Here is a 24,567-nt window from a genome sequence, read left to right on the forward strand (position 1 = left end):
CCCTCAATGTCTCCTCAGTGTCCTGGGCAACGAGGATGGCTTTGAGTGCTACGAACTTCAGATGTGTGTGAAGGACTACTGCTTTGGTCGTGCTGACCGGGTGGTGGGCATGGCTGTGATGCAGCTGAGGGACGTGGCAGAGAAAGGCAGCGTGGCGTGCTGGTGCCCTCTGGGCCAGAGTGTCACCATGGATGAGACAGGCCTCACCGCCATGCGCATCCTCTCCCAGCGTTCAAACGACGAGGTGGCCAAGGAGTTTGTCAAACTCAAGTCTGAGATACGTTCTGCGGAGGAGGGCAGATGAGGTCTCCCTAAAGGAGGGGAGGAGTGTGAAGGGCCTCTAGTAAAGACAAGTGGAGAGGGATGGGAGAACCTTTGTCACAGAAGGAAAGCCGCTCGACTTTGAACTAATAATGTTTCCTGGCTGCTACTGGCTGTTTGATGGACACTGGTTCACCAACATACGGTCACTATTTATCACACTCACCTTATGAATCTCTCACTCACTATATCATTCACACACATAGTTTCTCTCTCACTAAGTGGTTATTACACACACTCACACAATACTGTACTTCCTGTGGGTCTGCCAGTCTTGCACTATGGACATGCCATGGGCATTATGTGCCAGTCACCTCCCTGCCAGCCTGTATTTACTTCAGTACAGGGTCTCCCCCTCATCCCACAAATGTTTGTTATGTGCAATACCCCCCCAACTGTGGCCGTACGATTGATGCCTTACACTTTGGAAGCTGTGAATGTGTGAAGTTTAGACTGTAACCTATAGTACAAAACTGTTTGTTTATCTTCCTCAATCTCACTTTAGTGTTCTTCAGGATCCGTGTTAAAGTCTCATCGATGCTACTTTAAGGGTCCAAACACGGGATGTCTTGTTAATGTTGGTGCATCGGTCAAGGTAGATTCACCTGGTTTCTATCCTTTTGACTTCTACCACATGTCAAGTACCCTGCTCCTAAATATAGTGTACAAATACATTGGTTTCTGCTGTAGAAAAGGAAAGTGTTTTTTTTTTTTTGTATTGAAAGTGGTGCCTTGTGGTGTTTCTTAAGTGATTTTACATTTGAGTCATCCACCTGTTTTCTGACTTGAGGTACTGTAATGCCAACAGCACTCAATGTAAAGGGGTTGTAAGTTATGTGTGCCCTGCCAGGAATTGGGCTCTCATTCCTGGCCCATTAATCCCGTAAGTGTACAGTGTTGACAATGCACTTTGAATTAGTATTTTCTAAAATGCTTTTGAGTCTAAATTCAATCAAATTGATTTATAAAGCCCTTCTTACATCAGCTGATGTCACAAAGTGCTGTACAGAAACCCGGCCTAAAACCCCAAACAGCAAGCAATGCAGGTGTAGGAGCACGGTAGCTTGGAAAAACTCCATAGAAAGGCCAGAACCTAGGAAGAAACCTAGAGGAACGAAGCTATGAGGGGTGGCCAGTCCTCTTCTGGCTGTGCTGGGTGGAGATAAATTGACATCAACATTGTCAACCCAAGGGCTGCCTTCAATAGAGAGAGAAACTTCCATTAAGGATAGATCGAGATGTGAGCATTTTTAATCGCTTATTACAGTACATCAAAGTGCAGTGGTGTATGGAGGGCCCTCTCTTAAACTTTGTATTCACTAGGAAATAACCCTGGCGAAGACATTTAAAACATGCTTTACAAACATTTGGCTAATCTTGCCAACCCTCTGACACACATTTTATTTATCGTTTTTTTAAATGTATTTATTCCAGATGACGAATGGGGTCTACTATTGCAAACAAAGAGGGCTACTAGATAGCATTTGAGTATTGTTTGCAGTGGTTGTTTTGAATGGCTTTGTGCTGCAGTACCCTACAGATACTACCTGGACCTAGAGGATATTTTGGGACCAGAGGAGTTTAAACAGTTTTTTGTCTCCGTTGAGGAAAAACAATTATTTTCCAGCTATGTTTCCTTGTATCTCTGAGTGGCCTTGCTACTGTGATGATAATAGAAGCTGTCTATTTAATACCTGTTTTACCCCTTATTTTCTGTGTATTTATTTTGTTGAACAACAATAGAGGATTGGTCAATTTGCCCGAAATCAACTGTATTTAATCATTTTGAAGGATTTATATTTGTTTAATATTTGTTGAGTTGTAGTTATTATTTTAGTCTTTTTTAAAGTTGACATTGAAAATGTGTGTAAACCTTTTTTGGAAACATGGAATGATGGTGGAGCTGTTCAGTACTGTATCAATTCGCTTAAGGTGTGATGCATGCCAGTCAACTTCCTCATAGAAATGAGGGGAGAAAAAAATCACACTCATACTGAAAATATATTTGTATTTGTCAAGTAACACTGCCATTGTCCATACAATTATAGTCTGTTTGTTGAATAGGAAACCACTGCAAAATCACACACTGCAGAAGTTATATCTGGGCTTTATATACAGTATCTACTGTACCAACGTGAAGTCCTACATCTTTTGGGCTGTTGATTTAGGGAAAAATGTCTACATTTAAGGAAGGCACTGCCACTCTTAACATTACATGTTCCTTGTGCCAAGCTGTCCCCAAGTGTTCACTTTTTATAATTTAATTCTGTTTTTAATACATTGTTTTTTTTTACTTGTGAACTTTGAACTTTTGCACTACTATTAAATCACTACAATAGTTAGCACGTATAGTATATCAGTCAAAGTACTATTGTGAAGTTGTATTTGTATTATTGCTACTGGATAACATTTGGTATTGATCATTTACAATGTGTACATTCCAATTTATGAATTTTGTATAAAGTATTTAAGAAATATCTGTTGATGTGTCTGGCAAATTTAGTGTGTTTTCCTTTACAAAAAACATGATTCTCATCTCCAGATGTGATAGTTATTCATGAATTTTTACATGACGTGTTTTTTTCCTGCTGTTTTTTGCCATTAATATTTTGTTTGATAATCCGCATTATTTCATGTTGCAGCTATGTTATTTGTAAGTGGTAAAATACAAACCATTGCATAAAACTAAAGAATGTTAGATGTTCACAAATATCCTTTTCCATTTGGTATTTCGTGAATGTCTGGAGAGTACCTTGCCATTTCTCTCCAAGCTGCCGGTGTTGAGCTTGGTAGAGCCTTGTTTTATAATAAACACGTGCCCTGAAAAGACCACTGTGCCCTTGAAGAAGGGTCATGAAGATGTCTATCACCACAAGGTAAGACATGCACTCAGTAATAATGACAGTGTCTCTTCAACATTCCTTGGTATCATGTGCGTGTGTGTATTCGTGTGTGTGACCGTGCTTCTGTGGCTGTGCATCCATTTGCCCATTGGCTCATAATGAAGTCCTGGGGACTACAGAGGACCCTTTTGTACTCGTGTCCAGGTTTTGGATTTCACCTGTGGCTCTGAAGCTCTGAGATTCTGTTCAACATCCTCCCCCCACTTTCATAACAATCATCACAATTCCGATGGTATTAACAATTCTAGTCCACATACGAGCAATGCCACATTCTAAAGGGTAACACTCGTAGACTTTAATCAAAATATAGAATATATTGTAACGTGCAGTATGACTGTTTTGATATGAATTCATATATAGGAAGTGGAAAATAGTGTGTCTGCGCATGCGTCCCCACCTCAGGGTGTGTGTGACATGCCTGGTATCCTCTGATCTTCCAGGTCATTGCCCCATTGTTTGTTCTGATTGGCCAGTGTCTGTCCCTCACCTCAGTTTTACTGCTGCTCAGCACCTGCCTCTGCTTGTGTCTCAACATCCAGGTCCAAAGATCGCTGGCTGCAGTGTTTACTCTAGCTCTGTGCCATTACCCTTAGGGGGATCCCGTTCTGTTTCCTGTAGCTGCCCATGACTTTGCCTCCCCCACCTCCTCACACCCCACCTCTGGGACTCCACCTGCTCTGCTCCACTCCTGCCTTCTACCTAGGAGTCTCAGGAGCCCCTCTGGGTCTGCGTCTTGGTGTAAGTGTGTTTGCCCAGACTGAAGCGCAGTTCCGTCTCCTGGATTTACTCTAGTTCAACTGAAAGGGTGTGTTGAGTGAGAGAAGCGGGTGTCGTTGGAGACATCCTTAGGCCTACTTCCTGCCCGTCTTTGTTGTACCTGTCTGTGTTCTGTTGAAGGACCTTGACTTTCCTGAGGGACTCCGATATCATTCTTCTCACAGGTATGTGACTGGACATTATTTGCTTTTCTCCAATGATACTGCTGCTAACAATTAAGTGAACCTGTGCCTGGGGTCTGTCTAGAACGGGTCTGTCGACAAGTTCAGAGACTTCAGAGATACAGTATTTGGCTAATAAGGAAAAGCTGATCAGTTAATCAAACTGACATACAGCATCCTAATGAATTTGAACATAAAACCACTGGGCACAGATGTCAATTCAACGTCTGATCAACGTTGGTTTAACATAATTTAATTTAAATGACCTGTTGCAGTGACCGTATTACCACCACACCGGCGGTCACAGGTCATGAAAACATTCAAATTCCACGTGACCGTTTAGTCACGGTAATTAGGCTGCTCCAAGCTCTGATGCTGCTGGTGGTCATTAGTAGCCTACCAAACTTGCTAACTGCCTGGTACTCGGCACTCTATTGCCCTTCTAGTCACTCTGACATCAATGCAAATGTATTAGAAAATCTAATCAAACAGTTCATGAGAGCCCAGGAGCTCATGTTGTGCAACATTTCAATCGGCTATGCAATTGTGCGAGAAAACAGAGTGATGGCCTCTACTAAAAAGAAGAGAATCAGCTTTCTATAGGCTAGGCCTACTATATTTATTTTTCAACTTTCCTAATGTTACGCACATTGCTTATATTTAAAACAGGAGTATAGCAAATGAATGAACCACAGGAAAAGAGTCCTTCATTCGCTTTTTAAGTACATAGATGACATGTATTTTTTCCAGCTGTCCCTGTTTCGAGACAGGTGCATGATAATGGTCCATTCTAAATCAAATCACCTTTCACACATATGTTATTTAGTATATGTAAAGACAAGATTAAGTCTGATGGGTGACAATATTAGCCTATCACTTGTGAATTATATATTATCATTTGTGAATCATGCCCAGCCCAAGAAACAATGCATTTTTTGCAACTTTTTCTAATCAGTCGCACACTGGGGCAGCAGGTAGCCTAGTGGTTAGAGAGTTGGACTAGTAACCAAAAGGTTGCAAGATCGAATCGCTGGGCTGACAAGGTAAAAATCTGTCGTTCTGCCCCTGAACAAGACAGTTAACCCACTGTTCCTAGGCTGTCATTGAAAATAAGAATTTGTTCTTAACTGACTTGCTTAGTTAAATGAAGGTTGAATTAAAATTAACACCTCATGTAGCCTAACCATAGGCCTATATGTTTTGTTAAGTTTGTATCACAACTGAAGTGGCCAAATAACTTCTTAAATTGAAGCATTACATGCATAATTGCTTAATTTGATAATGGTATTTTACGCTAATGGCACATTTGCGCTTACAGCTTACTACCATGTGCACATTTTTGCGCTTATAATGTAAAGAAATAGCCTAATAGTTTAACATTTTAAGCTAAACGTTCTGATCTGCTGTGTCAGCCACATTGTGTAAAACGGTTTCTTTTAATGGTAGTGGTTGTATTCATTTTGGATCTATCGCATCCCACAACTGTCCCAGGCAAGGTTTGGAATAGATTGACAGAGGCTAGTGATTTTGCTGTTCATAAGGCCTACTCACCTTGTTGGCTGATGAAAAGTAAATGTGGACAGTTCTTCCAATATCTTCAATATGCAGCTTGGAATTGGATAAGGAACCACGCAGTTGCATCCCCGATGTGACTGTCTTCACTTGTAGCCAGTAAGAAAAACCCGATCATGTGATGGAGTGCACAGCACCTAGGGAGAAGGGCACAGCGGCTACTGGCCCAAAAAAAGGCATGGATTTTTTTAGGGTGTATACGGCCACACAAAGGGGTGAAATTCTAGGAATTGATTATCAAGTGCTTGTCAAATTGTGAATGAGAGACTGATGTAGTGTGTACAGCCGAGCTCATGCCTTTCAAGCAACTTTCCAGCAACTTTTTTTCAAATCATCATTAGTCTCATCATGCAGCCTTACAATGTATTAAAAATCAAAACATATAGCCCAAGGTTTGTAGAACAACTAAAGTTACATTAATAACTCTAAATAAAAAATATAGATATTCATATTTCTTTGTTAACCGCTCAACACAGAATAGCTGCATGTGCGCACACCAATCGTTTGGAGATAATATTCTTTCTATTTTATTTAGCTTTGTTCAATTATATTTTTCATACTATAAAATAATGCCACTGAAGTCTATGCAAATCTTGTCTGCTAAAAGAACTAGTGTAGCCCACAGCCACTTGGCATAACCAGATCAGGACCTAACATTAGGACAACTCATTATGCTATTCTGTTCTTCTGAAATAGACTACATGTTCTGCATATCATAGACCTGTCTTTACAATAAGGGATTTATTGTAAAGGTGTAGGCTGTATTACATGGATTTATTAGACTTTTTAGGTCTGCTTGTAGGCTGTGTGTGGAAGCCAGGAAATGTTAAATGTGTTTATGTTAATTAACAGTCAATTACCGTGAGACCGACAGTTATTTGCTTGGCAATCACTGGCTGATGAAATTTCGTGACCACCACAGCCCTACGTGGAAACAACGTTGATTCAACCAGTGTGTGTGCCCAGTGGGTACTTTGTATCAAAGTGTGTGTGTTCTGGTACAATGCAGGGAGTAAATATTCCCAATGTGAAAGTTTAAACTAAAATGAAAGAAATATGGGTGTGGGAAAGCATGGAATTGGGGAGAAGTTTTGGCTTTTGGTGTTGTGGTGGGCGTGAGAGGGTGAGATTATTTTTTGACCTGTGGTTTGGAGTGAATTTCGGCTGTTTATTTGTGAGTTTCTGCCAAAACAGATGGTCATTGAACTGTACAATTTCATGGTGAAAAACTTGTCAGAGGAAGATAATATTAATATATATATTTATAGTATATTCTTTATAGTATCTTCCTCTGACAAGTTTATATATAATAGTTTCTGTACTTCTAAGACTTTATATTTACTTGAATGTATAAGGTGTGTGAGCTGTGTATGAGGTTTTTGAGCTGGTGGCGGCCATCACAGAGGAGCTAGAAGACTGATAAGGAGACTGATAAGGAGACTGATAAGAGAACTTTGTGACTTCAGGCAGGCAAACATAATGTGGGGAATACCAGGTCTAATGTTCAGGGTTATTAGCGATCTCAAGTGTAGTGACTGAGTATGGATTATCAAGTGTATTTTGCTCTGGTACAAATGGTTGATAAGGAGTTGCTCTACTACATCTCAACATGGCATTTACTCTACCAGTGAGCATAGAGGGGAAATGTACGACATAGCAGGTTAATGTACATGAGCTTTTACAAGAGCTTCATCCTTAATATCAGAAACTATACATTTGACTCCTCTTTATACTGGACTTAAAATAAATGTAAAAAAATATATATTTTTAAAATCATCTTTATTTAACTAAGTAAGTCAGTTAAGAACAAATTATTTGTACCGAGGAACAGTGCCTTGTTCAGGGGCAGAACGACAGATTTTTACCTTATCCGGTTGGGGATTTGATCCACCTTTTGGTTACTGGCCCTACACTCTAACCACTAGGCTACCTGCCACCCCAGACTTGCCTTGATCAGATCTGTATTTTTTATATTTCAAACTAAATTCAAAGCCTCCTCATGGAACAATTTACACTGTAATAAAGAGGATTCATAGTTTATCTTCATGGACATGGCCTAAAATATTCCCAGATTATGGTTGATCTTCATTTAAAAAGCTCCAGCCACAGTAATCCAGAAGAATAAAACCCAAACATAAATTATATTTATGAAATTCAAATTTCATTTTTTTTTAAAATCAGGCCTACTCCATGACTAATTTAACCTGTGTCTGCGAAACCTGTTCATAAAAACCAGTGCAACGTCCATAACTCAACAGATTATCCCTATAAAGTCAATTCGATCATTTCTGTATAAAGCTCATTAGATCACATCAATGCCATTTTCACAAAATGTTCACTTGAAAGTTAATGATTCTTGGTGTTCATTTAGATATCAGGAAGCTCATTTGCGTAGGGAACAGGCTTGTGTGTCTGTGTGTGCATGCGGATATGTGTGGAGGCGGGTCCAGTGATTAAAGAATTCTCACTCTCAGTGTAAAACTGATAAGTGGTCGTTGCCAAGGATAATACACATAGGCCTACGTTAGTACAACCCTGCAAGGCTCACCATGAACTTGTCATAAAATGATTATAGCTGTTCCACACTTGCTGTTCCACACACTGGTTAGAGTGTATAGACCTGCTGTAAATGAGACCGTTCCGCTCCCTTCGCTCTGTCATAACACGGTTACAATATACTGTAGCTGTACCACAAGTATGGAGAAATCATCATGGTCAGGAAGTTTCCCAACCTTGCTTCTCATCATTTTATATAATGAGTTTCACTTTGTGATTCCATTATGATTCAAGCTATTATTCAACATCAGCCATCTGTTTCTTCTCCCAGGTGTGATATGGGAGTGATGAGCTGAACATGGGGTCGCTACTGTCACAATTGGGTCTGGAGTGTGGGAGGAAGGAAGTAAAAGGTGAGTTAACTGACCTGCTGTAGTCTAGCCCCAGCTCTGATGTGGAGAGCATCCCCAGAGTTTATTATTTTACTGCCACGCCTGTGATCTGGCTATCTGTGTCCCAGCCCTTAAGGGGCTAAAGCCAACATTTACTTGTGGAAGAGTTGAGCAGTTTATTGCCACACCTGTGATATATAATTGATGTTGTGTTTCCCCCTACAGAGGAAGAAAGACACCTGCGAGCAAATGACAGAGAATTCAACTTGTCTTACGAGTATGCTGTAAGTACTGCTGTCGATTACTCATTCCAAGCCATTGTTTACATTATGTGTCTGCATGTTATGTTTTAATGTGTATTTGTCACAGTAACACATTCCCCTCTTGCTTCCCATGCAGGACAATGCCATTAAAACCTCCAAATACAATATCTTCACCTTTCTCCCGCTCAATCTGTTTGAGCAGTTCCAAAGGCTGGCCAATGCCTACTTCCTCTTCCTCCTCTGTCTCCAGGTAACCTTTACACAGCCTTTAATGCAGCCACTCTAAGCCTTATTCTGTCAATGCTGCACAGGGCTGATGCCTGTAGATATAGTGTATTCGGAAAGTACTCAGACCCCTTGACTTTTTCCACATTTTGTTACATTACAGCCTTATTCTAAAATGTATTAAATAAATAAATAAAGGTCCTCATCAATCTACACACACTACCCCATAATGACAGCGAAAACAGATTTGAAATATTTGCAAATGTATTAAAATTTTAAAACAGATACCGTAAATATTCAGACCTTTTGCTATGAGACTCGAAATTGAGCTCAGGTGCATCCTGTTTCCATTGATCATCCTTGAGATGTTTCTACGACTTGATTGTCCACCTGTGGTAAATTCAATTGATTGGACATGATTTGGAAAGGCACACCTGTCTATATAAGGTCCTACATTTGACAGTGCATGTCAGAGCAAAAACCAAGCCATGAGGTCGAAGAAATTGTCCGTAGAGTGAGACAGGATTGTGTCGAGGCACAAAAAATGCCTGCAGCATTGAAGGTCCCCAAGAACACAGTGGCCTCCATCATTCTTAAATGGAACAACTTTGGAACCACTAAGTCTCTTCCTAGAGCTGGCCTCCCAGCCAAACTGAGCAATCAGGGGAGAAGGGCCTTGGTCAGGGAGGTTACCAAGGACCATATGGTCACTCAGACAGAACCCCAGACTTCCTAGGTGGAGATTGGAGAACCTTCCAGAAGGACAACCATCTCTGCAGCATTCCACCAATCAGGTGTTTATAGTAGAGACGGAAACCACTCCTCAGTAGCCAGACGGAAACCACTCCTCAGTAAAAGGCACAAACTCCTGCTTGGAGTTTGCCAAAAGGCACCTAAAGGAACATGATTCTCTGGTCTGACGAAACCAAGATTGAACTCTTTGGCCTGAATGCCAAGTGTCATGTCTGGAAGAAACCTGGCACCGTCCCTATGCTGAAGCATGGGGGTGGCAGCATCATGCTGTGGGGTTGTTTTTCAGCAGCAGGGACTTGGAGACTAGTCGGGATCAAGGGAAGATGAATGGAGTAAAGTACAGATAGATCCTTGATGAAAAGCTGCTCCAGAGCACTCAGGATCTCAGACTGGGGTTTACCTTCCACCAGGACAACGACACTAAGCACACAGACAAGACAACGCAGGAGTGGCTTCGGGACAAGTCTCTGAATATTCTTGAGTTTCCCAGCCAGAGCCCAGATTGAACCGATCAAACATCTCTGGAGCGACCTGAAAATAGCTGTGCAACGACACTCCCCACCAAACCTGACAGAGCTTGAGAGGATCCACAGAGAATAATGGGAGAAACCCCCCAAATACTGGTGTACCAAGCTTGTAGCTTCATACCCAAGAAGATTTGAAGCTGTAAATATACCAAAATGTAGAATCTGAGTGCAAATGTATATTTCTTCATAGTATCTACTTAAGCTCCCTCATGGCCTGGAGCTGGCTGTAGGCTTATACTATATTGTAGGTAGTAGCAGTACTAATTGAAAGCAGAAAGTTGAGTCCCTGCTGGTGATGTTTTGTCTCTCCTGGCTACTCTCAGCTCATCCCAGAGATATCATCCCTGTCCTGGTTCACCACCGTGGTCCCCCTGGTCCTGGTGCTCTCCATGACCATGGCTAAGGACGGCAGCGACGACATAGTGAGCTCAACGTCTACTAATTACAGTATTAAGACCAGATACAGAACATGGTTTCTACATAGACCTGTTTTTTTCTGGTCTCCAGATCCTAATATTCCCTCTCCTTCGCCTGTGTAGAACAGACACAGATGTGACAGACAGGTGAACAACCGGAAGGTGGAGGTCCTCATCGATGGAGAGTGAGTCTCTCTTCCCTTTGTCTTAGCTTGTTTCTCAGTGCTTGGAAAGTGCTTGAATGTCACAGATTAGATCTCAAGAGGTCTGTATATTTGTTGTGTATGCATCAGGTGGTGATTTGTTAGTCAGTGTTAGCATTCTCAAACACCAGATGTCACTCTAGGCTTGCTTTAGCGCAGTATCATTACGATCTTGCTCTTTTCAGACTAAGGAGTGAAAAGTGGATGGATGTTCAAGTTGGGGACATCATCAAGCTGGAGAATAATCAGTTTGTCACGGTAAGGTTGGAGGTGTCTGCTGAGGGTCAAAGGGCAGATGTACCACAGAAATACAATCAGCCAGTGTAGGTCACCAGTCATTCTACAGAATAGAAAATCGGACTAATTTATATTTCAAGTAAGTAATAATTTATGGGGTTTCACATTAACATTCTATAGCTCTCTCTCTTGTCTTTATCACTCTCTTTCTCCAGGCCGATCTCCTGTTGCTGTCCAGCAGTGAGCCTCTCAACCTCGTCTACATAGAAACAGCTGAACTAGATGGGTGTGTCTCTGTTGCGTTCATGCATGTGTTTGTGTTTACCTTTGACACCAAAGATATTTCACTGCCTTTCTTAATTGTATGAGCTCTTCCTCTTTCTCTGTGTTTCTCATCCTGCCCTCCTCCTCCTTTAGAGAAACTAACTTGAAGGTGAAGCAGGCCCTGACTGTAACAGGGGAACTGGAGGATTGCATAGAGAAACTGGCCAACTTCAACGGTAAAACTGGAAAAACGTTTAGATTATCATGGCTTAAAAGTCTAGATCTTATGAATCAGAATATTCTTAACTGTTGTACAGTCCCTGAACCTCTCTGTCCTTGTGTAGGCGAGGTGCGCTGTGAGCCACCCAACAACCGCCTAGATAAGTTCACTGGCACCCTGACTCTGAAGGAAGAGATGTACTCCCTGGACAACGAGAAGGTCCTGCTGAGAGGCTGTACTCTGAGGAACACCCAGTGGTGCTTCGGCCTGGTCGTCTTTGGAGGTGAGTCTCACCGGTCCACATAATGTCAGAGAAATTACCTAAGACTTAAAAAAATATATCCACAACTGATGATCAATCTATTTCCTCTTCCAGGTCCAGACACCAAGCTGATGCAGAACTGTGGAAAGACTACATTGAAACGGACCAGCATTGATCGCCTCATGAATGTTCTGGTGCTGAGTGTGAGTATGACTATACATACACACACAGTCATCACACACACACACACACACTTCTTAACTGTCGTGTTTGGTCTTCCAGATCTTTGGTTTCCTGGCGGTTATGTGTTTAATCCTGGCTGTTGGGAATGGAATCTGGGAGTACCAGGAGGGCTCTAAGTTTGCTGCATTCCTACCCAAGCAAGAGGGGGTTAACGCTCCCTTTTCAGCCTTCCTCACCTTCTGGTCCTACGTCATCATCCTCAACACTGTGGTGCCTATATCCCTCTATGTCAGGTCAGTGCACTTCACATATTATCCAGTCATTCACTGCAATTGCATCTCTGTGTCCAAATGTGTTACTTCTACTGTGCCTTTGACAGGACTACATCACCATGAATCATCAATGTGAATTGATTGTGTCGCGATACGAAACCTTCAGCCCCGCCCCTTGGCCGGCAGCGGGGTGCTAGAGGTGGTTAGCGTCCCGTTCCCTGGATTGGACAGGGCACTATAGATACTTCAGGTTATCTCGGTATAACCAGGACCGCTCGCGTAGCCCTGCCTCTCTTTCTATATCGATACGTTGTCCGCGTAGAGAGGTCTTTTGCCTTGTCACTCTCAACGGTCTAGCTCTAGCTGGGAGGTGTGAACCCCACGTTTATCCTCTAGACTCTTTGTTTCACCACTAATTGATCCTTGAGTTGTTATTAAGCACTAGTCGTACCAGTCTCTATATGATTTCCCTGTGGTTGAGTATTTCCCTTCTGTGATGTATCTAGTTTAAAGTGTGAAGACCTTTAGTCAACTTAGTCTCACTACTCTGCCCGTCGGCTATGTATCGCTTGGAAAATAAAACTTAGATCGATCGATAAGACAATTAATGAATCACTACTGGACACACCTTCCTCTTTGTCTTTTCATGGTAACTCGCTCAATCACAGAGTATTGGTCTCCGTTTCCAGTGTCACGGTAGAGGGGAGTGTCAAAGTTGTTATCTCCCTTGCCGTTAACTGTCTTGGGCGTGTACTCACGACAAAGCAAGACTACCGTTTATTTTTGGAAACACTCTGTTTTTTGTCTTTTACAATCAAACACATTTCAAAATACACAAATTGTTCCTTGGTCACACACAGCGTTAATCAAACACATGCAAATGCCTTAATGCTCTAAATGCCTGGTGCAATGATAACACTTATCTCTAATCAAATATAATACTTCAACTTAATTACCTTTAAAAGATGACAGGGAGACCCATGAGATCAGGAGCGGTGTTTCAATTGGTCAGAGTGCTGAGAATTTAGTTTATGTATCGATCTCTCCTATGAGGAATCGTTGGTTCAACTAAATTTCGAGATTCAAGTTAGACTGAGTTCTCTAACCTGCCCTCAGGTTGGATAGTATTGTCAAATAACCTGAAACCCCGATTCCAGGGCAAGGCACTGTGTTACAACAGTACACGTGTCACTGGGTCAGTCGGAGACAGAGTCGATTCGACCAATTTTCCAACCGTTCTCAGCAGGTGGTAATTCTGCCGTTGATCTACCGCAGTGTCTGGGGCAAGCAACCCGGCCGGTGCTACAGTGTTCCTCGGTCAATTAAGACTTTGTCACAACGGTACACTCGGTCCAAACGTATGCTGCACACAGGGTCAACTGGTCGATAGGTAAACGGACTCTTACCCTGGTATCCAGCAAGTTAGAATCTTTAAGTAATTTGAGTCAGGTGGCAATTACCCGAAGTCAAATGGTTGTCTAAATGAATTCAGAATTCAAGAAGTCAGACGCCAAAGTAATGGCAAATGTCTCTTTATATACCTTTTGATCACCGCTCAAGTCCCACTTGTGGTTTCTGCACTACTGTGCCTCATAGGCATCCTCTAACCGCAGCAAGACAGTACATATATGGTCTTCCCCTTAAGGCGGTGCCGTTTACTCTATTAGCAGTGCTTCAAGCAGTTTCTCCCATTCTGCAGCTGCGTCAGATGGTGGAGGCCATTCTTCCTGGTACCATGTTGTTGAGGTGGGTGGTTGACTGACGCCCTCTCCTGGTGACTGTGACCACTCTGGTAGCTCATCAGACCTGCTCATGTCTAACTGTACTGGTGGTACATAGGGTAGTGGCAGTGGGAGGGGGGGCAGGAGGGAGATCCATGTTGCGTTTCACTACAATTGCATTTCTCTCTCCCTCTCTCTCTTTCTATTTCTCCTGTGTTTTGGGTGCAGTGTGGAGATCATTCGCCTGGGGAACAGTTTCTACATAGACTGGGACAGGAAGATGTACTATCCCAAGAGTGACACGCCTGCCGAGGCCAGGACCACCACGCTCAACGAGGAGCTGGGCCAGATCAAATACATCTTCTCTGACAAGACTGGAACACTCACACAGAACATCATGACCTTCAACAAGTGTTCCATCAACGGGAAGTCCTATGGTGAGGCCTGGCGCTGAAATACACACACTTATATCAAATCAAACTGTATTTGTAACATGTGCCGAATAAAACCGGTGTAGACCTTACCGTGAAAAGTTAAAAATACTGTATATATTTTTTTACATTTATTCATATATATTCATAGTTTTAATGTCGTCACTATTATTCTACAATGTAAAAAAAAATTGAAATAAAGAAAAACCCTTCAATGAGCAGGTATGTCCAAACTTTTGACTGGTACTGTATATATAAACACATGAGAAATAAAACACACAAGAATGAACCTATATACCATGAGTACCATTGCCATATCAATGTGCAGGGATGGATGGTAATAGCGGTAGATGAAGAAAAAGGTCAAGTCTAGCACTATAAGCACGTATCATGTGTTTACACACACGGTAAGGCATACATTAATACACATAGGTGGCAATCATTCACTGTACCATATAACTGACTAAATGTGTTTCTGTTCTCCAGGGGAGTTGTTGGACTTTTCTGGACAAAGAGTGGAGATTAATGAGGTGAGAGGAGGAAAAGGGTGTGTTGGGTTTATGGATTTAAATGTATGAAAGAAAATCTCTAAGGCCCTTTCTTTGGCAATAAATCCTTACATTCCGTGGCACTAACATTCCTAACCCTCACTCACTCTCTGGTAGAAAACCGAGAAGGTGGACTTCTCTTGGAACAACCTGGCCGACCCAAAGTTCTGTTTCCATGACCACAGCCTAGTGGAGGTGGTGAGGGAGGGCAACCCCGAGGTGCAGGCCTTCTTCCGCCTGCTTGCGTTGTGCCACACCGTCATGCCCGAGGAGAAGAAGGAGGGTGAGAAAGCGACTCCTGCTGGATTCATATGTTATTGCATTGATGTGGGTGACTCTGGACTGCGGCTTGAGGTAGAAGTTGCACAGTGGTTGGGAGGACAACTTCTACCTACTCCATAAACTAGACAAGGCGACTAGTAAATATCTTCCAATTATTGTGATCTTCTAGGTGAATTGTACTACCAGGCCCAGTCACCAGACGAGGGAGCTCTGGTCACAGCAGCCAGAAACTTTGGCTTTGTGTTCCGCTCTCGTACGCCAGAGAGCATCACTGTAGTGGAGATGGGAGAGCTGGTCACCTACGAGCTGCTGGCTGTACTGGACTTCAACAACGTCCGCAAGAGGATGTCGGTCATCGGTGAGTCCAACAAACACAAACCGTTACGCCTTTAGAATTATAGGGGAATATGTTCTGGAACTGTAGCTATTTAGAATTATCTGAATGATATGTGAAGTTTGTTCAAACATTGATGGCTTTATTGTAACCGATTGACATTGAGATTTAAGTTAACAAAACCTGATTATGTGTTGTGTGGCCCCTAGTCCGCAGTCCGGAGGGCAAGCTGACTCTTTACTGTAAGGGAGCAGACACCATCATCTTTGAGAGACTGAACCCTTCTTGCAGCAAACTAAAGGAGGTTACCACCGAACACCTCAACGTGAGTAACCAGCTTCTGTGTGTCCGTGTTTAGAATTCTGTATTTTTTGTGGAGCGTGCGAATATATGTAAAATCTTACACAAGATGAACTACATCCTGTATGTCCAACTCTGTACCCGTGTGTTAGATCCTAACTCTAAAGTAACTGTTCCATTGACAGGAGTATGCTGGGGATGGTCTGCGTACGCTGGCTCTGGCCTACAAGGACATAGACCCAAAGTATATGGAGGAGTGGAAACTGCGCCACCATGAGGCCAGCACTGCCATGGACGAGAGGGAGGAGAAGTTGGATGCGCTGTATGAGGAGATCGAGAAAGGCCTGCTGGTGGGTACTACAGACAAAAGTATCATTACAATGTCCTACAAGACAATCCACTAGCACAATATCAACTGAATCTTTCATGTTTGTACCGGTATGTGTGTGTAGCTGTTAGGATCCACTGCAGTAGAGGATAAGCTACAGGATGGAGTGCCTCAGACCATTGAGCAGCTCTCCAAAGCCGACATCAAGATCTGGGTGCTCACTGGAGACAAGCAAGGTGGGTTATCTTCCTTAGAATATACTATCTAGTTTTCTCTGGCACACCTTGATTCTCTTTTCTCTCTGTCGGAACAGAAACGGCAGAGAACATTGGCTACTCCTGCAACATGTTGCGAGAGGAGATGACCGAAGTGTTCATCGTGTCGGCAAACACAGCAGAGGAAGTCAGAAAGGAGCTCCAGTGAGTCCACAGACAGACTATTGTCAATCACTTTCGTAGCTTGACGCACCACAGTAAGGGGACATGTAAACGTATCTCTCTCTCCCTGACCAGGACCGCAAGGAGGAAGATGAGACCTGATGGACCAGAGGAGCCTACAGTCACGAAGAGTAGAAGTGGCCTGTTTTGTCTTTTAAAGACAGAGACGGTGGCAGATGAACCAGTGGATGGAGAGTACGCTATGGTGATTAACGGACACAGTCTGGTAAGAACAAGGACTCTGGTGGGTCACAGGCCAAGTTACTGGAAACATAAAACTTATATTCTGATTTGACATATGTTGTAATCACTTTTCAGAATCTCTGTTCCAATCTCTGTTTCATTCATTTATCTCTCTTTCCACTACTCCCTCTCCCCTCACCCCTAACTCCCCCTCTCCTCCCTCCCTCTCTCTCCACTCACCCCTACCTCCCCCCCTCCTCCCTCCCTCTCCCTCCCCTCACCCCTACCTCCTCCTCTCCTCCCTCCCTCCCTCCATCTCCCCTTCCCTCCCTCTCCACCCAGGCCTTTGCCCTGGAGAAGGACATGGAGATGGAGCTGCTGCGGACAGCGTGTATGTGTCAGACGGTGATCTGCTGCAGGGTGACTCCACTGCAGAAAGCCCAGGTGGTGGAGCTGGTGAAGAAGTACAAGCAGGCTATCACTCTGGCCATCGGTGACGGCGCCAACGACGTCAGCATGATCAAGGGTAGGGCTGCTTGATCAAGGGTCCGATTATGAGCTGCTTGATCACTGTGAAGGTGTTGAAGGATCCTGATTCTTGATGCTAAATGTTTGACTGCTGTTATGATTCCTCTAATCAACTCATACACACACACATCCATCTCTCTCCCACCACCCCTCTCCCTCTCTCTCCCACCACCTCTCCCTCTCTCTTGCCCTCCCTTCCTCTCTCCCCCCTCTAGCTGCTCATATAGGAGTAGGTATATCAGGTCAGGAGGGAATGCAGGCGGTGCTCTCCAGTGACTTCTCCTTCGCTCAGTTCCGCTACCTGCAGCGCCTCCTGCTGGTGCACGGCCGCTGGTCCTACCTGAGGATGTGCAAATTCCTGCGTTACTTCTTCTACAAGAATTTCACCTTCACCTTCGTCCACTTCTGGTACGGCTTCTTCTGCGGTTTCTCAGCACAGGTGAGACACAGACAGAGGTGCATGCACAGAGACGAGCAGAAAAGTCATGCTTTAGTTTGTTTCGTGTATGACATGTTAATTCCCTTTATAACTAGTGGCAGAAGTAGTTCCTGACCAGGAAACATACTGGGCTCTAATGGACTAAGCAACAGTCATGTATCTAATGTGTATTATTTGTTGTTCCCCCTAACAGACTGTGTATGACGAGTGGTTCATCACCCTGTATAACCTGGTTTACACAGCTCTACCTGTGCTGGCGTTGAGTCTCTTTGACCAGGTAATCAGGTCTCTTATGTTAGTATGTCAGTAATGTAATTATGTATGCTGATGCAAGTAAGTAGTATGTATGTAATCACACACTGAGTATACAAAACATTAAGAACTCTCTTTCCATGACATAGACTGACCAGGTGAATCCAGGTGAAAGCTATGATCCCTTATTGATGTCACTTGTTAAATCCACTTCAATCAGTGTAGATGAAGGGGAGGAGACTGGTTAAAGAAGATGCATCTCTCAGGTGAACCTGGCATTTTGTGTCAAGAACTGCAACACTACTGGGTTGTTCATGCTGAACAGTTTCCTGTGTGTATCAAGAATGGTCCAGCCAACTTCACACAACTGTGGGAAGCATTGGAGTCAACATGGGCCAGCATCCCTGTGGAACGCTTTCGACCATTGTATAATCCATACCCTGACGAATTGAGTCTGTTCTGAGGGCAAAGGGAGGGGAGTGCAACTCAATATTAGGAAGATGTTCCTAACGTTTGGTATATTCAGTGTCCGTGGTGGAAAAATTACTAAATTGTCATACTTGAGTAAAAGTAAAGATACCTTAATAGAAAATTACTCAATTGAAAGTCACCTAGTAAAATTCTACTCTAGTAAATTTCTACTTCAGTAAAAGTCTAAAAGTATTTGGTTTTAAAAATACAGTACTTAAGTATCAAAAATAAATGGAATTGCTCAAATGTACTTAAGTATCAAAAGTGAAAGAATAAACCATTTAAAATTCCTTATATTAAACAAATCAGATGGCACAAATGTATTTTTTTTTTATTGATGGATAGCCAGGAGCACATTCCAGACATAATTTACAAACTAAACATTTGTGTTTAGTGAGTCAGCCAGATCAGAGGCAGTAGGGATGACCTGGGATGTTCTCTTGATATGTGTGTGAATTTGACAATTTTCCTGTCAAAATGTAAAAAGTACTTTTGGGTATCAAGGAAAGTGTATGGAGTAATATTATATTATTTTCTTCAGGAATGTAGTGAAGTAAAAGTTGGCAAAAATATAAATAGTAAAGTACAGATACACCAAACTACTTAAATAGTACTTTAAAGTATTTTTGCTTAAGTACTTTACACCACTGTTCAGTGTATATCTGTGTGTTTAGGATGTAAATGATCGGTGGAGTTTCCAGTACCCCAAGCTCTACGCCCCAGGCCAGCTCAACCAGTACTTCAGTAAGAGGGCCTTTGTCTACACAGTGTTACACAGTGGCTACAGCTCCCTGGTCCTCTTCTTCATTCCCTGGGCAGCCATGTACGACACGGTCCGAGACGACGGCAAAGACATTGTGGACTATCAGTCCTTCGCCCTGCTGGCCCAGACCTGCCTGCTCATCGCCGTCAGTATACAGGTAAGGAGAAGGGAGAAGAAGGGAAATAACATGTGTACTTTAGTTATCAAATTGGGGCATGTGTGGTGGTATATGAATGTTTCAACTGAGGCTTAAACCATATTTTCAAACATACAGTTGAAGTCGGGAGTTTACATACACTTAGGTTGGAGTCATTAAACCTTGTTTTTCAACCACTCCACAAATTTCTTGTTAACAAACTATAGTTTTGGCAAGTCAGTTAGGACATCTACTTTGTGCATGACACAAGTAATTTTTCCAACAATTGTTTACAGACAGATTATTTCACTTATAATTCACTGTATCACAATTCCAGTGGGTCAGAAGTTTACATACACTAAGTTGACTGTGCCTTTAAACAGCTTGGAAAATTCCAGAAAATGATGGCTTTAGAAGCTACTGATGGCTAATTGACGTCATTTGAGTCAATTGGAGGTGTACCTGTGTATGTATTTCAAGGCCTACCATCAAACTCAGTGCCTCTTTGCATGAGATCATGGGAAAATCAAAAGAACTCAGCCAAGACCTCATAAAGAAAAATGTAGACCTCCACAAGTCTGGTTCATCCTTGGGAGCAATTTCCAAATGCCTGAAGGTACCATGTTCATATGTACAAACAATAGTAAGCAAGTATAAACACCATGGGACCACGCAGTCGTCATACCGCTCTGGAAGGAGACGCGTTCTGTCTCCTAGAGATGAACAAACTTTGGTGCGAGAAATGCAAATCTATCCCAGAACAACAGCAAAGGACCTTGTGAAGATGCTGGAGGAAACGGGTACAAAAGTATCTATATCGACAGTAAAACGAGTCCTATATCGACATAACCTGAAAGGCCACTCAGCAAAAAAGAAACCACTGCTCCAAAACCGCCAAAGAAAATCCAGACTACGGTTTGCAACTGCACATGGGGACAAAGATCATACTTTTTGGAGAATTGACCTCTGGTCTGATGAAACAAAAATCCAACTGCTTGGCCATGATGACCATCATTATGTTTGAAGGAAAAAGTGGGAGGCTTGCAAGCCGAAGTACACCATCCCAACCGTGAAGCACGGGAGTGGCAGCATCATGTTGTGGGGGTGCTTTACTGCAGGAGGGACTGGTGCACTTCACAAAATAAATGGCACCAATGGGAAAGAAAATTATGTGGATATATTGAAGCAGCATCTCAAGACATCAGTCAAAAAGTTAAAGCTTGGTCGCAAATGGGTCTTCCAAATGGACAATGTCCCCAAGCATACTTCCAAAGTTGTGGAAAAATGGCATAAGGACAACAAAGTCGAGGTATTGGAGTGGCCATCACAAATCCCTGACATCAATCCTATAGAAAATGTGTGGGCAGAACTGAAAACGCGTGTGTGAGCAAGGAGGCCTACAAACCTGACTCAGTTACACCAGCTTTGTAAGGAGGAATGGGCCAAAATTCATCCAACTTATTGTGGGAGGTTTGTGGAAGTATTTTAAGAATGAGTGATGTCCAGAAATCAATTTTACTGTCCTAATTTGTTGTGTTGACATCTGTTTTCTTTGAAGTCAGAAACATTTGACCCAAGTTAAACTATTTAAAAGCAATGCTACCAAATACTAATTGAGTGTATGTAAAATGTTGACCCACTGGGAATGTGATGAAAGTTGTAAAAGCTGAAATAAATAATTCTCACTTCTATTATTCTGACATTTTACTTTCTTAAAATAAAGTGGTGATCCTAACTGACCTAATTCTTACTAGGATTAAATGTCAGGAATGTGAAAAACTGATTTTAAGTGTATCTGGCTAAGGTGTATGTAAACTTCCGACTTTAACTGTACATACATACTCTGGACTAATGTAGAAGGCATCTCTCTAAACACACACACACAGTAACAGAGTCTGAGGTAGCTGCATGTGTCTTTGTTAAAGCTGGGTCTGGACACCCACTATTGGACATCAGTGAACCAGTTCTTCCTGTGGGGCAGTCTGTGTGTGTACTTTGCTGTCATATTCACCATGTACAGCAATGGCATGTTTCTCATCTTCACCTCCTCCTTCCCCTTCATTGGTGAGTAGTACCACTCAGCACCCATCCATCCACCTCCTCTCCCTTCATCATTCATGTCTTTCTATCTGAACATTTGGTCAGTGACACTATCTGTGACTATGTAGGTGAGTGTCTCACAACAATCATCATCTGAATACATGTTGTGATGCTATACTCTATGTAACAGGCACAGCCAGGAACTCCCTGAACCAGCCCAATGTGTGGCTGACTATGCTACTCACCTCCATCCTCTGTGTGCTTCCCGTGGTGGCATATCGCTTCCTCCGCATCCTGCTGTGGCCCACTGTCAACGACAAGGTCAGATTTCGAGGATTAACTCCTTTGTAATTGGCATTGAAGATTCACAAATTATTACTTCTCCCTCACTCTCTCTCATTCCTCCTCCCCCCTCTAGGTGAGGTACAAGGTGAGACAGGACAAGGTGTTACCCCCTGCCCCTCGCCGTGTCCAAGCCCGCCGCGCCAGTACCCGCCGGTCAGGCTACGCCTTCTCCCACGCCCAGGGCTACGGTGACCTTGTGACCTCAGGCAGATTCCTGCGGTGGACCCCGAAGAGCCGGCCAGCCCTTTTCTCCCAGACAGACTCCCCATTGGCCCAGACCCAGCCTCAGTTCTACCGCACCATCAATGAGGGGGGGGAGCCACCACTGAGTCCCTAGGAGTGATGACCTAACAGAGCACACAGTGTTCTGGCCATTCAGTCTGAAAATCCTCAATCTATTCCTAAAAGAAATATCAAATGTCAATCAGCCATGTTTCTGTGAAACACTTCCACTGATGCGAGGATGTGTAATATTCTTCTGGATGAAAAGTACAAGGACAACCCCAAGCCTAAATTCAGCCAGGCTTAGTTTCAAGATGTATGTATGTGGAAGTACTGTACTCGTAACTGTAAAGAAAAAGTATTGGTGGTACAGCAACAAAATCATGCTCGGCATAAGTCCAAAATGATCATTATGGTACAATGGTCAGTGGCGGTTGGTGCCGTTTATGATTAGGGAGAATCATTTTTTGGGGGGCCTTATTTCTATTACAGCATAATATTGGATGACTGTCATTCATATTCCATTAACCCAGCTCAATGTAACATCTATAGGTTTAGGCTGCTACATCATACTCTAATTTTCCCTATACCCATCATGAGGCTGCTACAACCTAGCCTAGGTGCACATGTCAAAATACAAATGGGAGTAATCAAGGTGACAGACAGTGCCTGCATCTAGCTGATCTAGGGTGTAATCATTAGTTCAAACCGTTGCAAACGAGAATTTCTATTGGACAAATTCAGGTAGGTTTATTCCCGTTCCGTTTGCTTCTGTTTTAAGATAAGTTTTTCAACATAATTAGCAGAATTAATACACCCCTGATCACCCGCACACACAGATCACTTTCATAGCAGCCACATACAAACAGCATCATCACTTTGCTCGTTGTATAAATCTTTCTCGCTTCTATGCGCTCTCCTCCTCTCACCTTTTCCCTTCGCTTGTGGACTTTAGTGCACAACACAAGTTGTCAGTGACCAGTCAAAACAAACTTTCCAAGCCAAAGCTTCATACCATAACCACTAAACCGCTTCACATAGCCTACATCGTTGTCACCATATTAGCTTACATCATAGTCAACATAGCTACTAGAAATAACGTGTTAGTAAACCCGCTACACTCACTCAGTACAGTGTACAGCAAGCAGTTTAGCAGTTACACCGGTGGGCCCCGGTGACAATATAAAAAAAAACGAAAGCTTACCTAGACTTGGAAGAGTTTCAGTGTTGGATAGCCTTAGCCAGCTAGCTAACATAAGTAACATTCCTCTCTGTTTGAGCCAGGTGTTTAAGTAGGCTAAATTAAATAGCTGCATTATCTAGCTAAGAAAGTGAACAAAATGCAGCTCTCTCTCTCTCTCTGCTACTTCTCCTTATTTTTTAAAGATTTTTTTTTTTAAAATTGTGCAACTATTGTCTTTCTCTTTGAGTCAACTACTCACCACATTTTATGCACTACAGGGCTAGCTTATGTTTTCACTACTAGATTCATTCTCTGATCCATTGATTGGATGGGCAACATGTCAGTTCATGTTGCAAGAGCTCTGATTGGTTGGAGGACGTCCTCCGTAAGTCATCATAATTACTGTGCAGGTCTTTGGTAGGGGGTGAGAACCATGAACCTCCTAGGTTTTGTATTGAAGTCATTGTAAACAGACGAGGATGGAAAATAGCTGTCCTCCGGTTACAACATGGTGCTACCCCAGAGTGTGTTGTTGAGGCTACTGTAGACCCTCGTTGCAAAACAGTGCATTTTAATTTAGTATATTTAGTATAGTTTTATCTAAAAAAATGATCACTTTTTGAATGTTTCACCCCAAAAAAATTAAATGAAATTCACTGAGGAGGATGGTCATCCCCTGTTTTATTATAGCTTTAATGAATTGTAGTTATTATTGAGTTATTACTGTGTTATTATACAATTTAGTGAGACTAAAAGGGCCTTAAATAACATAATTTGAAACTTTTATACAAACCTTCTTTACATATTGTTCCACATACATTGTAGTGTCTGTACTCAGGGTGTTGCATTGAGTTATGATATATTATTATTTGAGTGCATTATGTCAGTCATAGCCTGTTATGTCTTTGCCTGATTTATGTTAGTATACCTTAGTAGACATATTTGTGTAATATTTGTTGGACCTACATAAAGATGTTATATTTTTTTCTCTCAATCATTGAAACACTAATCATAGACTCTCTAATGTGATTTTAATTATGTACCCTACTTTTTGAGCATTGTACTGCCATAATAAATGTTTGATATTTTTGTATTCCTTTTGTTGTTTTAGTTGTTTGTAATCGTTGGTCATTTTTTATAAGTACATGGCCTACATTTCTATTCGCTTTTGTTGGAA

The 24,567-nt window shown here is 42.5% G+C and overlaps 2 protein-coding genes across 5 annotated transcripts in view; both read left to right on the forward strand.

Annotated features, from left to right (window-relative positions):
* The window catches only part of LOC139387818 (protein unc-13 homolog B-like), a 126,829-nt gene extending 124,033 nt beyond the window's left edge, over nucleotides 1-2,796 (forward strand). For all 3 annotated transcript variants that reach the window (XM_071134061.1, XM_071134059.1, XM_071134060.1), the window contains one exon: nucleotides 19-2,796. In XM_071134061.1, the coding sequence (XP_070990162.1) occupies nucleotides 19-304 (286 nt within the window). In that variant the 3' untranslated portion in view covers nucleotides 305-2,796. The remainder of the gene's footprint in view (nucleotides 1-18) is intronic.
* Nucleotides 2,797-3,816: 1,020 nt separating this feature from the next.
* LOC139387808 (phospholipid-transporting ATPase ID-like) lies at nucleotides 3,817-24,481 on the forward strand. Of its 2 annotated transcripts, XM_071134044.1 has the most exons (28): nucleotides 3,817-4,165; nucleotides 8,562-8,643; nucleotides 8,848-8,906; nucleotides 9,022-9,135; nucleotides 10,714-10,812; nucleotides 10,930-10,991; nucleotides 11,195-11,267; nucleotides 11,462-11,532; nucleotides 11,664-11,746; nucleotides 11,855-12,013; nucleotides 12,107-12,195; nucleotides 12,275-12,468; nucleotides 14,397-14,605; nucleotides 15,086-15,129; nucleotides 15,265-15,430; nucleotides 15,599-15,787; nucleotides 15,973-16,088; nucleotides 16,249-16,413; nucleotides 16,516-16,627; nucleotides 16,705-16,810; nucleotides 16,904-17,054; nucleotides 17,354-17,537; nucleotides 17,755-17,978; nucleotides 18,172-18,255; nucleotides 19,376-19,621; nucleotides 21,526-21,664; nucleotides 21,831-21,961; nucleotides 22,059-24,481. In XM_071134044.1, exons 2-28 carry the CDS (start codon nucleotides 8,589-8,591, stop codon nucleotides 22,320-22,322), a joined length of 3,588 nt encoding a protein of 1,195 aa, XP_070990145.1. In that variant the 5' UTR covers nucleotides 3,817-4,165; nucleotides 8,562-8,588; the 3' UTR covers nucleotides 22,323-24,481. The 2 variants fall into 2 exon arrangements, with proteins under 2 accessions (XP_070990145.1, XP_070990144.1); XM_071134043.1 differs by having other exon boundaries at nucleotides 3,935-4,165; nucleotides 11,664-12,013.
* The last annotated feature ends 86 nt before the right edge of the window (nucleotides 24,482-24,567 follow it).

Source organism: Oncorhynchus clarkii, chromosome 29, assembly GCF_045791955.1.
Source record: "Oncorhynchus clarkii lewisi isolate Uvic-CL-2024 chromosome 29, UVic_Ocla_1.0, whole genome shotgun sequence".
NCBI classification, from domain to species: domain Eukaryota; kingdom Metazoa; phylum Chordata; class Actinopteri; order Salmoniformes; family Salmonidae; genus Oncorhynchus; species Oncorhynchus clarkii.